This window comes from Microcebus murinus, chromosome 5 (genome assembly GCF_040939455.1).
Source record: "Microcebus murinus isolate Inina chromosome 5, M.murinus_Inina_mat1.0, whole genome shotgun sequence".
Lineage (NCBI taxonomy): Eukaryota > Metazoa > Chordata > Mammalia > Primates > Cheirogaleidae > Microcebus > Microcebus murinus.
This window is the reverse complement of record NC_134108.1, coordinates 102373219-102390212: the sequence shown is the minus strand read 5'-3', so window position 1 is coordinate 102390212 and position 16994 is coordinate 102373219. Positions and strand designations below refer to the sequence as shown.

At 44.9% G+C, this 16994-nt stretch overlaps 1 protein-coding gene across 10 annotated transcripts in view; it reads right to left on the bottom strand.

Moving 5' to 3' along the window:
• Positions 1 to 5149: 5149 nt before the first annotated feature.
• The window catches only part of TRERF1 (transcriptional regulating factor 1), a 200386-nt gene continuing 188541 nt past the window's right edge, over positions 5150 to 16994 (bottom strand). For 7 of the 10 annotated variants that reach the window (XM_076003343.1, XM_076003344.1, XM_012773210.2 and 4 more), the window contains 3 exons: positions 12906 to 13109; positions 10046 to 10293; positions 5150 to 5700 (listed from right to left, as the gene is read on the bottom strand). In XM_076003343.1, the coding sequence (XP_075859458.1) occupies positions 5376 to 5700; positions 10046 to 10293; positions 12906 to 13109 (777 nt within the window). In that variant the 3' untranslated portion in view covers positions 5150 to 5375. The remainder of the gene's footprint in view (positions 5701 to 10045; positions 10294 to 12905; positions 13110 to 16994) is intronic. The other 3 variants (XM_012773212.2, XM_076003347.1, XM_076003349.1) reach the window with 1 other exon arrangement.

The window sequence follows — 16994 nt, the reverse complement described above, 5'->3', positions numbered from 1 at the left end:
TGACTCACTCAAGGTTGTATGGTGAGTTAGTTACAGCTGACTCAATAACCTTCTTCGGAATCTAGTTCAGTGCCTTGTACCGATTCTATGACTAGGTCCATTTCTAGGTAAGTCTCTTTTGGATGAAAGGAATAATCACCACTCTATTATCACCCCAAAAGAAAAAAAAAGGGTTTATTTTTAAAGATATATGCAGCCTGGACTGCTTCTGGAACTAGAAGAGTGTGCTCAAAGCACTCCTAGGGATTGGATACCCCATCCACTCATCAGAGGCCAAACATGGTCTTTTTTATGATGGGCTTTTTCTGCTTACAAATAGTTTGTACTCCCTCAGGACTCTCCTTGGTATGTGGCCACTGCTTGCTGCTTTTGGCTCACCAAGTTTCTCCATTCATACTCTCAAATGTGGGAATTTGATTTGGCCCTTTCAACTTCTTGGGCTAAGCCATGTCATATGTCACCAAACAGCCTATGGGCCTGATAATGGGTGTGAGTCAGGTGCCAATCTGGTCCAAGCTGGGAGTCCTTGTAGGGGCAGAACCAGGTTTTGCCAACAGCAGGGCTGTGGACAGGGCTTTTTGGCATAGGTATGTGGGCAGGGACAGGATTCTGAAGCTTGGCCTATCCATTATGGGTCTCTTTCCTATAGCGTAAACTTTCAAATATCTGACCTCATGCAGATGAGCAGGAGGCCAAGGATTCTACATAGTTGATGTGAGTAAACCTTGCTATATATATCTATGAAAAATAAACATAGATACATCAAATATTTCTAAGTTCAATTATATTTTTGTTTTTTTTTTGTCCCCAATGTTTACATGTTGAAATTCAATCATACTTTGATTGCACTACTTGTTTTGTTTTCAAAATTCTCTCTTTTACACAAAGGAAATAATCAGCCCTTTGGCTCTTTTATACAGGGATATCTGTGATCCAAAGATCACTTACAGTCCATTTAGGAATAAAGTATTCACTTTCTTAAAATGTCTTCCTAATTATGTTCTGCTATGTCACATTAAAACTCATCCACATTCCTAGAGCACATCTCAGCTATCTGGCTGTGGCTGATGATGGTAGACAAGGAGTAAATGGAATTTAGAATTGACTTTAGGTAAACTCCAAAGAGGTTTTATTTACACACACACACACACACACACACACACACACACACACACACACACACACGCATGGATAAGCATACCTGGAAGACTAGACAGGTAATTAATATGTTGCTGAACACCTGCTATAAATTGCTATGTATGTGGGTGATGGTAAGGGGGTTCAGAATATTAATAAAGCATGACCTTTACTCCTCCCAATGGTGGAACTGGATCTGTTCCCAGGCCCACATACATCTTCCAAAGTATTACATTCCTTGGCAGGAAGGAATCATGTACAGCCACCTTTACACACTCCCCTCCCCCATGTATAACACATTATGGAGCAGTGCCTGGTACATGGTGGCTCATGAGGACTAGGAAAAAAGTCTTCCAATTGGACACCCTGGGCCCTGGAAGCTGGCTTTCAATTTATAACACTGGCTAAATGCACACTGCTTCTAGAGGAATAACTATTTTCTTTGATAAAGGACCGCCTAAAATTGATAGTAAAAAGTAAAGTAAAAAACCAAAAGAGCCAAGATCTTGAATAGGCAACTGCCCACTTAAAGCAAATCTGCATTATACTCTAGAATTTCACATTCCTTCTAAAGTTTTCTGTTGACCATTAAAAGGTAAACCTATTTACTGAAATTTGGAAATGAGGATTTAAAATGCAATAAATCACAGTGGACATAGATTTTGTGGAGGGTGTACTGTAAGATACTTACTTGTATGTAATACTGACCTCCCTGAGCAGACCTCTAAAGCCCGTTGTCTACAGAAACCAGGTAACAGGTAAATTCACATTAATCAGCATTGAGAAGTCATTTCAGTGGCTAGAAAGAAAGAATATTTAAGCCAAATAAAACTCAAAAAGATAATATTTTATTTTAAGAGCAGCTGATGCAATATTGAATCAGGTTTTCACAAATAAATATGACAGTGGCTATTTGGTTACATCTATTTGATGAATGCCCACTTATAGGAACTGTAGTCAATTTCTGAGAAGGCTAATAATTGGAACCTGTGAAGTAAAATTCTCCTGCTTCTCTTTCTGAAAAAGTATTGTGATAATTAAAAATAAAATGCTTATCACTCAGGGGGGAAGACAACCTACAATGCCCCAGTCTTTTTTTTTTTTTTTTAAGGAATGCACCTTTTTAGGACAAGTCTATAAAACATCTTTATTTATTTGTTACATATGATGTTTAAATATAACTTTGCTTTCAAGCTTCAAACTTTTTTAAACCCCTGGTAAAATAAGACTTTTGGTTCACCTTAACAAAAACTGACCTAGGAAGAAACATTAGCAAAATGTTATTATAAAATTCACTAGAAAATACTGTCCTCTTTTTGCCAAAATGTTACATAAAATCCTTATTAAAAATACACACATTACAAAAGAAAAATTATGAATATGCTATACATAGTGCTTTGATATGGACCAAGAGACCTGCATTCCGGGAAAATACAGTTAAGCACACTAGATATTATGATGTCAACTTATAATAGTGCAAACCTGAATAAATTACATCCTGATATGGAAGGCATGCAAGTCATCTGCTGAGAATAGAACATAACAAAGCCAGGACAGGAAGCAATCACAACCACTATTTAAAAATGTTTTCCTTTTTATTACATTAATTTTTTTCAAAAATACTTTTCTTTACAATAGAACTCCTAGAAAATATTTACAACCTTCCTCTAATAAAATATAACAGCAGTTAAATATATTTGAAAATAAGATGGGTTTTTCCATAAAATATATCTGTTAACTTTTTATATACAAGCTTTCTCAAAGAGGTCTAAATTCACTAATGAAAAAAACCATCTGATAGTAAACAGTAACCAAGTTGAAGACATTAACCATTAGGAAGAAAAGTTCTTTGGGGTGGGGGTTGAGTAGGGGGAAGCTAAAACACAACACATACATGCAGGCAGAATCATTTCAGAGAAAAAAAAAATAAGTGCAATATTTTACTAGGAAGTCAATTCTTTAAGTTGATAGTCAAGAAATACTAATTCAGGAATTTGAACTGTCTCGTTAAGGAGGAGTTCTTTGGTTATTTCAAGTCAAAAATTCTTAAGCTATACTGCATGGAAAATTAAAAGTAAATTGTGCATTACATTTTTGCCATGGCAACTCAGTTTATTTTTAATGTTTAAAACCGGAACAGCTGGGCAAGTCTTCAAACACAAGAATGCATTTGCTTCATAAACAGTTTTCTGGATGTTTGCTCCTTTGATAGATCAGCTTCCACAAACCAAACAGCAGAACCATTCTAGACTCCCCCTCCAACACTGGTTAAGTGGAGGGAAGCAGTGTCCAGGACAGGTGATCAGCCAATGACATGACAGTGCAATGGTTCTGTCATCATTCTGCCACTAAGTTGATGCACACTGCCCAGGCAGTTCTTAACTCAAAACTGCTTAGATAAAACACAGAATGGAATAACCTTTCCGAAATGGCAGCAAGTGAAACTTTTATTCTCTAAACAAAAGATGAAGGAAAACTCTTAAGACCTCTTCTCTGAAAACAGAATGATGGAAATGAAAAGAATCTCTGTATTTTTCTTCCGTCCATGGCTTTCCTGAGATTCAGAGACCACCGCCTGTGTGGGGCTGCTGTGGGCCGTGCTGGCCCCCATGGGTGTGTGCTAAATGCTTCTGCAGAGTCAAACTTAAAAGATGCTTGGGTCCAACCCTCATGCTTCCACTGATATTCTAATGTCAAGCTATTAATGTGCTAGCAGAGTGGCCTAGCAGGTTAGCCACACTTACACGGAGCTGGGAACCAGCATACCTGGCCAGGGGTGGGGTGATTTGAGGCCTGAAAACACCTGCTCTAAAGTCACACAGCATTAACACTCAAGGGGGAGCCATGAGCAGGATCCTCCCTGCTGGGGCTGCGTCCCAGTCTGACTTTTGCTGGAACAGTGGGATGGGTCAGTCTGACTCAGCTCAAAAGTCTGGGCTAAACGACTTTTTTGAAGCATTACAGGTTTATTACCTTCAAGTATAAACAGCAACCCTGCTGGCAGGGACAGGAGGAGGCAGGGCAAAGTCATGTAGTTTGGAGAAGTCTAGAAGTGCTTTGGTAAGTGACTTGGAATGAATGCATTTGTTGTCTGAATGCAAACATTGTAGCTGAAGTGTACCTGACACCGTTTTCGTTGGTCTTCGATGCTTTTTCTCTTGTATTTGCTACTGTATGTGTTAGAAAACTCTCATGGCTAATGTCAAGGTAAACTTCAGTCCAGCAGATGTGAATTACAGCAAAATCCAAGCGAATGGGGTTTCACAGTACTTCCAAGTGGCACAAAGTATAATTTCAGAACTCCACTAACCATTAATGGTGTTGCAAAAAAGAATAGGCTCTTCTGATCTACTTTTCTGGGCAGAAGAACATGTCCTGGCATTCCAGGTACTTCAGCGAGAGCCCTTCAACCACCCTAAACAGAAAGCATTCCTCCTGACAACTTAATAATCCGGGTATTTGCCTCCAGATCGGTCTCTAGTCAGTTCATGCTGAAACACAGCTCTGCCACCCACAACTTGGAGTTGACCAGTCCCCAGGGGGCATGCAAGAGGACCACTGCTCTATTAACCAGGTCCTTGGTGAATCACTGCTGGGAGTGAAAGCCTAAAATTATACAGCACTCCATTCCTGCAAAAGGGTGACAGGCAACGCAGGGGAAACCTATTTTCACACTTGGTCAACCCCTCACATGACATATGTGAAACACAAGGCTCGCTGAGCCCCTGGAAAGCTACCCCTTAGCACTGAGTCTCCTGGCAAACATGCCAAGCTCACTGCAGACTACAGAATGAGGTCAGGACAGAATAAAAATAACTCTTGGTGGGAAAAGATGGCCCAGGGCCCCAGCACGAGAGGGCAGCCTGCGTCACACACACACTCACAGTGAGCTTTGGGATAAAAGGCAACCACGACGGTTGACTTCTGAAAGCAATGGAACATGAATGTCCGGTCCTTCCCTGCCGGGGATGATTTTGTGAGAATGTAGCCCAGATGAAACACCTCTTAAAGATCATTGTGCCAATTATTTATTCCCCCCCCAACCCCCACAAAAACAATTTTTCTTTAAATAAAAGGAACAGAAGAGGGATATTTTTTTTTTCCTAAACCTGAATAAAACGACCACTTTTTAAACAGGTAGTTTAAAAGGGTTACAAAACAAGCAGGCAGTCCAGGTTTCCTGATTGATGAAGACAGAGGCCGTGGGTTTTCACTGTCTCTAAGCGACAAGCAGGGCTTTATAGTTCCGCGTCACCCTGAAGCAAAACTGGGTCTTGATCATCCAAGAGAAGATCAGTGTCCACGACCTCGGCCTCTTCCATGACGCCTCCTAACTGCTGGACAACATCGTCATCGAGGATGTCCACATCCTTGATGGGTTTGATCAGACCCAGCTGGTCCAGGGGCAGCAGCCCCGGCGCCCCCACCGGCCCCGTAGTCCTCTCGATCGTGGCTGCCATCTCAGCCGCAAAAGCTGCTTTCTGAGCCTTTTGCCTCTGCTGTTCCTCCTGCTGCCTGTGAGTTTTCATGTGTGCGTTTCGGCTTTTGATCTTGAAGAAGACCCTAAAAATAAAGAATGTGAAATTTAGAAGGAGATCTGAATTCTTGTAAACCTGGGTATCCTGCAGGGAATGGAGGTGTGTGGCTTGACAGAGTCCCTGGCCCCTAGGACCTTCTCCTCCTATGACCTGCCACCTCTCTCCAAGCATTACAAGGAAAGGGCATGGGGACAGGAACACACTGATGGGGCGGCAGGCTTCCTTCCTGTGACGGTGCAGGAGGAATTCCCAGAGGCCCTGCTGTCCATTGGGGGTTGGAGCACGTGCCCTTTCTACCTGTCACTAGCCAAGCCCGCTGCACCGGGGAATCCCGCGTCACGCTAACGAGCTCTAACAGGTCACATCATAAAACCACCCATTTTCCCCCCACTCTGGCTTCTGGCCCTGTTCTTCCACAGCCAAATTCTTACTCACTTATTTATTTATTTGCCTTTCTCCACATGTTCTAACACAGCCAAAATTCTGGAAGGGAACTGCCCACACACACTCGGTGGGTCTCCTCCACCTTCTCCCATCGGACCACTGTACCCGCCACTTGTGCCCAGGTCCCCTTCTCAAGGGCACCAGTAACTGTGTGGCCAATGGCCCCTCTCTGTCTTTGTTGTACTTGACTTCTGAGCTTCATCTACCACTCTTTTCATGTAAGACCCCTTCTTATTGGCTAGTGTATCATCGTAATTTCCTACTGTTGGCTTTAGAATAAAATAAGTTCTCAGCCGGGGGAGACCTGGCCTCCCAGGAAACATTTGGCAATGTCTGGAGACAGTTTTGGTTGTCACAACTGTGGTGGGGGCAGTGATACTTCTGGTGTCTACTGGATAGAGCCCAGGGATGCTGCTGAACATGCTACAAAGCAGAGGACAGCCCCTCTTCCCCAAACAAGGAATCATCAGACCCCAAATGTCAATAGTGCTGAGGCTGAGAAACGCTGGGACAAAAGGATGCAGTATTTCTGGGGTTAGTCCTCTAGATCTGGGGTCTACAAACTATGGTCAGTGGGCCACATCGAACCTGTTTTTGTAAATAGCATTTTACCGGCACACAGCCATGTCTATTTACGTATTGTACTACTTGTGCTGCTTTTGTACTATCGTGGCAAAACTGAGCAGTTGTGGCAGAGACAGTATGGCCCATAAGGCCTAAAACACTTACCACCTGGACCTTTCTCAGAAAAAGGTTCCCCTGGTGTGAGACTGTCCATTTATAAAGAGGGTCTGGCAGAAATACTCTATATTCATTCCTGAGCTGATTAGAGGGGGAAAAAAAAAAATAAAACAAAACAACCCCAATCTCCAAGGCCGGAGTTGAACAGGGTTGAAAAGTCACAATTCCATTTGGACATACTGAAAGCTTAAATGTGATGAACATAATTTCAGCAGCTAAAAGAAGCATTCTGTGAATATTTGCCTAATATTGCTCCCAGTCTGAAAAACCACAGGAAACATTTCTATTTTCAATGAAATCTTAACTGCAGAAAAGTTTCCAAGCAACATTAAAAACAAGACAAACAATAACAGCAACATTTACTAATAAGAGATGCCACTGAAAGACAGCCAGAAAGCATGAAATACTGATTCCTGCTTCGTTAAACCATCCTTTGTCTCCACCTGGTGGAATACGTAGTCGCAGCCTGTTTGTGTCCAATTAGTGGAAGGTGCTGGCTGCTCTCAGGGGGGACGGGCAAGACCCCGATGCTCCCACACTTCCACTCCAGGACAAACAGTGGGGGATAACTGCGTAGTCAGCTCAGGGAGGGTCTGTTATTATTTCAAAGTAAATAAAACTCCTGTTCAATGCGGGGCCCATGTCTTCATGGTTCACTTAGTGTTCAGTGGGTGGTGATGTAAAGATGACAGCACGTCTGGGCTCTCAAGGTCAGCAGAGCGTGGAGGAGACCAGCACCTAGACCCATCTCTCCCAACCTTGCTCTTCACAGAAGGGAAGAGATCGCTAGTTCCAATTCACTTAGGTGGGTGCCACCGAGCTGGGTTAGGGGGACTTATAGGCAGAGAGGCGGCACAGCACAGAGACTAAGAGCACAGGGCCAGGTCAGCCTGTACTGTCTGAATCCCTACTTGGCCACTTGCTGTGCCTCAGTTTCCCCTGTAAAAAGAAGCTACTAAAAGTACCTGTCTCATACGGCTATTTAAAAGAATTAATTACTCAAAACTTGTGCCATGGGTTGAATGTGTTCCCCCCCAAACCATATATTGGAAATGGAAACTTAATCTCCAATGCAACCATATTGGGAGGTGGGGTGCAACGGGAGGTGTTTAGGTCAAGAGGGCTCCACCCCATGAATGGATCAATACCAATTATAAAAGGGCTAGAGGCTGAGACTTCAATCTCTTACTCTCTCTGCCCTTCCACCATGGCATGACACAGCAAGGCCCCTGTCAGATGCAGGTCCCTTGACCCTGAATTTCCCAGTCTCCAGAGCTATAAGAAATGAATTTCTTTTCTTTTTTAAATTATCCAGTCTGTGGTATTGTTATACATGTTGACTAAGACAACATGTAAAACATCCTTTAAAAGAGTGCCAGGCACATGTGAGTCCCTAATAAACGGCAGTTACTATTAACTCTAAGGTACCTGCTCTATTCCATTAGGATAGGATAGCAGAGGTCCCACTTGGCCTAGTTTACAACTATGAATGTTTTCATGGTAGAGTTCAGCAGTTACCTGGTTGGCATCTGTGCAGATAACACTTCTCTCCATGTTCTAGGGCAGGTGTCCTTAAACTACGGCTCATGGGCCACATGCGGCCCGCCGAGGACATTTATCCGGCCCACGGGGTGTTTTTGCTTGTCCTGCTTAGCAGCTCATCCCAGGCCCACAGTGCGCATGTGTGGAATGTGCACCGTACTCTCCAATGGCCCTCCAATGGTCTGAGGGACAGACCATTTAAAAGTTGTTTAAACCCCCTGTTTAAAAAGTTTGAGAACCCCTGTTCTAGGGCATTGGGAATTATGGGAAGAGAATGACAATGTGATACTCTTTGAGTCAGGCAGACTCATTGAGAAGCAAACTGGAATTCTCTACTAGATGCTGTCAGAGGGAATCAGCATCTCACCATCAATGGTATTTTCTCCCTAAACTAAATAATGCATTAAGCCGTGCTCAGGAGTCCAGGCTCTGCATCTGGACAAAGCCAGGTTCAAATCTCAGTTCTGCTCTCTACTGGGGGTACGATCCCAGGCAAGTAATTTTACCTAACTTTAAACACTTATTTGTGAAACAAGAATGAAAACAGTATTTGCATGACACAGTTTCTGTGTAAGGACTAAGTGAGTTCATGCACATAAAGTATATAACATAATAAGTGCTCAGTAAATGTTAGCTGTTATCACTGCTACCTCCTGTCACCTTTCCCTTTTAGTTGTTTTAAATTATACCTAAAGAGGCAGGGTGACAAATAGGTTTTATCTTCTATGTCAACTCTGATCAATCGGTTGTGCCAGCTTCAAGTGTTACAATGAAAAGGATTTGCGGCCCTGTCTTAATGTGATAGCCGAGTGTGGTGATTGATTAGTGATGTCTGCCCTGTGCAGAGAAGTGAGCAGTAGTGGTATGGGACCATGTATGAGCCATCTCTCTGCTATAGAGAGTTCCTGATTAGGTGTTCTACAGCCATTCTCAAATCATTCCACAGGGATGCAAAGAGAGTGACACTAATGAATATGGTTTAAGTGTGAAGGGAAGAAGTGGGAGTTAGAGTCCCACCTACCACTTCTGGAAACAAGTGAAATTCTGTCACTAGAAGTTCACTCTCTAAAGATGTCCATCCTTAGCAGGCTCTAAGATGTCAGAATGGCCACATTCTGAGCCAGAGACAAGGTCCACTGTATAGTTCCCAAAGACGAATAAGAGTTTTATTTTTTTAAATTTTTTTTTCATTTTTTTTTTGAGACAGAGTCTCACTGTGTTGCCTGGGCTAGAGTGCTGTGGCATCAGCCTAGCTCACAGCAACCTCAAACTCCTGGGCTCAAGCGATTCTTCTGTCTCAGCCTCCCAAGTAGCTGGGTCTACAGGCATGTGCCACCATGCCCAGCTAATTTTTTCTATATATTTTTAGTTGGCCAATTAATTTCTTTCTATTTTTAGTAGAGACAGGGTCTCGCTCTTGCTCAGGCTGGTTTTGAACTCCTGACCTTGAGTGATCCGCCTGCCTTGGCTTCCCAAAGTGCTAAGATTATAGGTGTGAGCCACCGCGCCCGGTAAAATAAGAGTTTTGAGAGTCTAAGACTCTAGGTTCTTTTTCTGGCTGAAGAAACCTCAGACCGCCTGGGCCTGGTCCTCACAGAGCAATCATCCATCACAAACTTAGTCCCTGGTCCCATTGCACCTACTTGCCGCACTCCTTGCAGGGGAAGATGGTGGTGGGGTCGGTCTCGCCGCTGGTGGTGCTGTGAGAGGGCGAGCTCTTCACCGAGCAGTACCCGCTCTGGGCCCCGCTGGGCTTCTGCTTCCCAGAGGGGATGGCACCTCGGGCTTTGGTCACCTGGTTGGTGCCCCCGTGGATGCGGGCGTGGCCGTTCAGTGCCTGTCGGGAGCTGAACACCTGGGGAAGAAAGGGAGTGACATGACATCTACAGTCCTGAAAAGGAAATTAGGGTTATTAGTTACTCAATGGTAAACATGTGGTACTTGAAACAGTGTCTAACAAACGGGCACAGGGTTCTGTACAAGTAAACGTTGGTCGCACCCCACGAAAGTAAGGATCAAACACTGCAACCACAATTGCTGTGCCAATGAAAACCTCACCACGGTCATAACCAGAAGGCAAGAGGTGGTGTGGCACAGTACAGAGGACAAAGCTGCCAACTAGAAGTTAAGAGACAGGAGTCTAGATCCACTCTGTCGGAACTAACGGGAAAGCCCTTAGGCCAGTCCCTTCTGTACACTTCAGTATTATTATTATTTTTTTTCATCTGTAAAATGAGGGGGTTGGACCAACTTTCAAACTTTTTTTTTAAGCCAAAAATTACTTCCCTCCCTCCCTCCCTCCTATTTTTCTTCCTTCTTCCCTCTCTTCCCCCCTCCCTTCCTCCTTTCTTTTTTAACAAATCAGGTCTTACTCAAAAGCTCAAGCTCAACCTAAAAGCAGAGGTGCTCTGGTTGCAAAGACAGCAGCCCAGAACCGAGTCTGTTTGCTCAGTTCTATCAACCCCCAGGAAGCCGTAGGACCCCCAAAACAGTTTGAAAGACATTGACTCGGTACTGGCATATTCTATACATTATACATAACCTCAATCAGTAGTCCGTTATTGAAGCAATAAAACCCCCAAATTTTAATACAGAGTGATAAAAGAGAAAGGACCTAGAGGTATTTCGAAGCTTGCCATAAAGCAGGGCTTCTCAACCTCAGCATTACTTCCATTTTGGGCTGACTAGTTCTTTGTTGTGGGTGCCTGTGTTATCCTGTGTTTAGCAGGATCTCTGGCCTCTACCTACCAGATGGCAGTAGCACTTCCCAGTAGCGATGAAAATGTCTCCAGACATTGCCAAATATTCTTGGGGGAACACATCACCCCCAGTTCAGAACCACTGCTATAGAGGGATGTAATCCATACCCCTGAATCCCAAGAGCCCCAATTTCCAGCTTGTGAAACTCATCAGAGGGAGTACCCGCTGAGCTGTCCAGCTGCAGTGGTTGCTCTGTGTTAAGTTGTGGGCTCTGTTTATTGTCTTACAGAGAAAATAATCTATCGCCGATTTAGAAACCAAAGCCTCCACCGTTAGGCAAGGAATGAAACCATCATGCCTTTTCCCCTGTGATTTTTAAAAAGTCATTAAAAAAATATCTATCTTGCTGAGCATTTCTGATTGGGAAAAGTAAAAAAAAAATGACTTCCCACTTGGTAAACAATTTACTGTATACCAAAACTACAAGTTGAGGAAGCATTCAATTTCTGAACAAATCCACGAAGAAATACTGTCATTTAAAGTCACATCTTAATCATCCCTGCACTGAAGCGCTCTATACAAAATGGCAATGATGGAGTGAAGAGGCCAGGTCATTAAACACCAAAGACGGAAACAAGCTTGCAATTTCTTCTGTTCTCTCCAAAGCTAATGCAAAAGGGATATTTTATACATATATTTTTTTCCCACATTTTTAAAATGTGAATCAAGTGAATTTCTGTTTTAGGATCTAAATATTTCAAGGACTGTTGCTTTCTCCATCCATGTGACAGGCTCGATAAGCAGCCTTCAACACACTCTGGAAAACAGTACTGTCCTACAGCAGGTGCAAGTGAAGACAAGACGCTAAACTGAGGAAAATGGGACTTCTTGTGAAAGGAGCAACACTCTCATTTTGGGGGTCATACCTCTAGGACTTGCCTATATAGATGTGCCTGGCTTTAAGAAACCTGATTTGGGAGAAGTTCCCCAATTCAGACTGGTCGGGGACCAGTGGGAGATTATGAGTCCAAAGTAAACAACCTTTAAAGATACCCTTGAAAATACACATGGGGCTTTAGACTAGGACAGTACAGATTCTGTAAGGCCTTCCTCTAGTGCTAAGAATGACCAAATGGTGAACTTGTTTTATTTCAGCTTCCAAAGTCCTTGAAAAGTACCAGGCTAAGTAATTAATGAGACTCTTTTAGCCTGTTTACATGATTAATTTACTTAGTAAATCTTTCTTCTCCCACTGAGTACAGAGAAACTTTAGCTAAATCTTTGTAACAACTTTTTCAAATTTTGAATTAGTGACATCTGAATTAGTAACACTTCATGAAATTATGAAATGCAAAAGCTTCCAGACAGGCAAAACTGCAGGCGGTAGGGGGAAGCAATTATGTCATAAAAGGATGATTTTTGTCTGCAGCCTCCCTGGTGCATTTTTAAGTGCACACTGACAGGCACAAGCCTGTGTGACTGACACACGGCCCAGGCCAGTGCAGAGGTCCCAGTATAGACCGGAGGCCAACACTCGCCGCAGAGCTCAGAATGACACACTTCCCGCGGGCAGGGACCTTCTCTGTGTCCTGCGATACGCAGCTCTGTACTTGACACAGAACACGCCCTCTGAAAATACCTGTTGGCCAGATGGATAAGGCGGCAATGGCAACCTGAGGGCGCTCGGTCACACCTGCACTGCCGACAGCACGAGCTTTCAAAAATGCATCCTGTCTTAAAGCCAGGCACAGCCGTACGGCCCGCACTTGCCCCAGATCCCCCAGACGACACAGAGACACTTACAGCCCCACAGTTGGGCATTTCACAGACGAAGGAGCCCGAGGGCTGGCCGAGGGCCGGCAGGGGCGGCCCCTCTGTGGGGGCCGGGACAGGGACTGGCGGCGCCTCCGGGGACTTCGGCACTTCACTCTCCTCTTCTTTTGTGGATTTCCTATCTTCTTCCAGGTCCTCCTCTTCCTCCTCTAACTCTTCTTCTTCTTCACTTGTCTAGTGTTAGGGTAATAAAAGCGAGAGCGGGAAATCCCCAAAGAGCACTGTTAGCGACACACAGAACTCACAGAGCGGTGGAGGAGAGGGGGGCTGGATGCGGGGCTGTGTCGCTTTCTTTCTGCGTGAGGAACTGCCAACAGGGCCCGCTGGGCACAATCTCCAAAAGGCTGGTGGTGTCTGGGCGTTTGGAGTTTTGAGGTCCAGGAAGTCAGTCCCCCTGCTCCACTTTGGGTGCCCTCGTCACTGAGACAAACGTACGCTGAGGCGGAGGAGAGATCCCTGTATGTAGAGATCCCCCTTGTTCAAGACCATCAGATCTTGAAAATGACCACACCTCTGTCCCTCGCAGCCGTGAGGAGGGATTTCGAGCTGTAGCACTACTGTGGAAACCCCCTTGGGGACAGACTGCAGACCAACCACAGTCTGCTTTTCAGGCTTTAGAACGCACAGCGGCACAAGACGCCTGATCTGGCCCACGGAGCGTGGAGAGCACACCGCACAGGGGACGCCCCCGCTCCGGCCTCATCAGAAAATAGAACGAAAGGAGGGAAAATGGAAGGGGATTCCCTTTTATTTCTCATGTGGTTTTTTCTTTTGTCTCTGACCATGGGTTTGGAAAAAGCAGTGCATTCAAGCTTCCTATTCACTCATTTTCTCCTACCTTGTGGGCATTGTATGAAAAAGAACAAGAAAAACATTTTCTGTGAGTAATCATCCCTTCTGCTTCTAGGTCCCCTCTAGCCACTCCAGATCAACAGCCACATGAGAACTAAGCAGAAGGTCCCTGCCCTCCTTAAGGTTGACAGAACGGTCAGTCACTGGAGCAGCTGGAAGCAGGCGCCCTGGGCGTGCTGGGATGGAAGGGCGGCCCGGGAGGCCCTCATTCTACCTCTTACTTAACCAACTACTGTATTCTGCTCTCTCCGTCCTTCCCAGAGGAGGGGTAAAGGGTGTTGGCTCCTGCAGGCCCAGAAAGGGCTGGGGGCCAGAGGAAGGGAATTCAGTGTTCTATCAGTCTCATTTCAGCTTATATTACGGTTTACAAAGTGTTTTCACATTTACTATGTCATCAAGAAGGCTGTAAATAGTCCTCCAATGTCACAAACGAGGGAAGAAAAGGCACGTGCAGCTGCCTGTGGCCTGGCAGGTATCTGACTCTGCCAGGCTCTCTTTGCACACCCACCGCTCCAAGCATGTGGGCCCCTCACAGTGATGTAAGTCTAGGGGGCCTCTGAGTCCTAGAAGCCAGAGCAAGAATTTCCAAGAATAAAGATTTCTGAGAGTAGAAGTGCCCTGGGATACAGAAGCCACGCGCTTCCCCTCTGCAGTTTGGATGTGGGGTTTGCGCGTGTGCGAGAAACGCAATGCCGCTGAGAATGAAGGCAGGTAGCACGCTTGCTACTGTTTCAGGACTGTCCACAGTCAGCATCCTGCAGATGCATGTTCAAGATGATGTACGAACAAGGATGTATTTAAGAAACAGCCCCAGTTTCTAGTAGGTTAAATAGGATTAATTAGTGATGATTACGTTTGCTGGAAGACCTTAATGAACACTGACGTAGGAGGCCTCATGCATCTGTCAGAGCAGTTTATGATATAAGCTGCGGGCCTCTTACGAGCACGGAACATACAAGCTGATTTCATACAGACGGTCTCATTCCTCTAGGACTTCACCGTCTTTCAGTCCCTGAGTTTCAGGCAAAAGCATTTTATGTCCAACTCTGAGGGTTTGTCCCATTCCTTTATATTAATAGAACAGGGACACTGTGGTCTCAATTATTAAGCAGACCATGCCCTACAATTTGGCATTGAAAATGAATTACTCAATAACTCCTAATGAGAATGGCAGTTGTTTCATGGTACATGTTATAATTATAATTTTCTCACGATGCCATTATTGGGCTTATATACTCTTAGAAGAAATACTCCATATAGCCATAATATTATAGATTAAGTTATACTGTACTGTCATTATGCATGTCTCAGGAATTAGATAGGCTTTATTTCAACTGGTAATCTACAAATCACACAATGATTTATCATCAAGCCATATGGCTCACCAAAGTGACTAAGAGATACAAAGATAGTAGGACAATAATTTTAACCTGGTAGAACTTTGTATCAACAAGTTGGCCATTTTATGATGTATTGTGAAATAAAACATTTAGTAATATTCCAAAATTAGCAGAAGGCGGGCAAATACAGGGTAGGGAGGAGGTTACTACTGTATTTAACATGGTTCTCAAAACCTTGAATGTCCACAGTTAAGAGTTCCTTGAGGAGGATATTTTTATTTTTTCAGGCATACAAATGATATTCATATTATGAGAAACTGGTAAGTTAGAATACAAACACTAAACAACCCAAATTTGCTCAAAGATACAGCTTTGAGTGTTATTTGATAGTGTCACTAATGATAATGATGATGACAATGTATTGAATGTCTGCTACGAATCACACATCACACACATACACACACACACGTGTGCAAGTGCACACACACAGTTTTAGTTCTCTTGATACTGTGCAAATTTTTTTTTAAACAACTGAGGAAACTGGCCAGAGAAGTCATTTTCTCAAGGTCACATAGCTGGTAAAGAAGGTGAACTCAAATTCGAAACCTGGCCTGACTCTGAAACCTCAGCCTTCTTTACTCCTTGGTCCAGCTGCAAACTTCCACAAGTGCAATCTGTCCATCTGTAAGCAGCTACAGATCCTAAACCCCTCGAAACCACTGGAGCCAGTTGCCTTGAAGTGTCGAAGGGAAGGAGGACGTTTCCCAAGGCTCTGGTCCATGGACCACGCTGCGGGGGGACTGGCACTGACTCTGTGGGTGAGCGCCACCCTGGCCCCTGGAGCCCGGACTGCTGGTTCCCGACCTTGGTTAACTGCCTCAGTTGGTTTCTTGAATTGTGGTGACTTTTGGTCACAGCCAGCCCCACAGATTTGTTCTGAGTTGTGGAGTGTGAGCACAGGCAGGGGACGGGAAGGTGTGGTCAGCACCCTCTACCCCACCTCCCCATCAGAACCCACCTTGGCCCCCTTCCTCTGTCTCCCAGGGGGAAGGGGCCAGTGACGGCTCAGGCCAGAAGTCAAACTGCCCCCACTGAGTGAACAGCTGTGCTCTGTTGACCTCCTGGCTACCTAAAGAGTGATCATTCCTTTCAAACCTCCTTCTGTTCCCGTCTCCCCCTGAAGTCCTCAATAACCCCTGAGCTACCTGAGCACGTTCCTTCATGTTCCATCTGATGTAAAATGGTCAGCTGCCCTTCAGTAAGACACTGAAGGTACAGGATCAGGAGAGCCATCCCAGGTGTCCCAGGCAGGCCCAGAGGACAAAGGGCAGGGTCACGTCCTAGGACTGCACCTTTTGCACCCTCCTCAGTCCTTGTGTGAACTCAGTTTTTCATCTCCACTTGGCAAACTATGCCCAGAAGGCTGACTGTGCACACAGTGCCCACAAAGGAGCCGCACGCTACCTTGCTGGACTTACATCAAGATTTTCTTGTTTTCGTGGGCCTGAGTCATCTCTGCGCATAAGCCCTTTGCTTTCTCTGCGCTCACAAGTGAAGAGGGTGTGGATGCTCCTGACCCAGCCTGATACTGGTTCCCGGGGAATACGCCAAAGAAGGTGCGGCCCCCCCTGGGCCCCGTCTTAACCTCTCCTCCTTGGTCTCAGGCTACACTTTGGCCTGGGCCTTTCTACCCATCTTCAGAGCCGGGGCAGCTCAAGACAGTGCCCTGCCTTGTAGGGTAACAACTTCATTAGCAGCCTTCCTCCACTGAGCATCCCCGTGCTCCTTCCACCTCCCTCCAGTGAGTTCACAGAGGAATGCTCTACAAACCAGAGCGATGCCTATCTCAAGAAAACATTCATTCAAC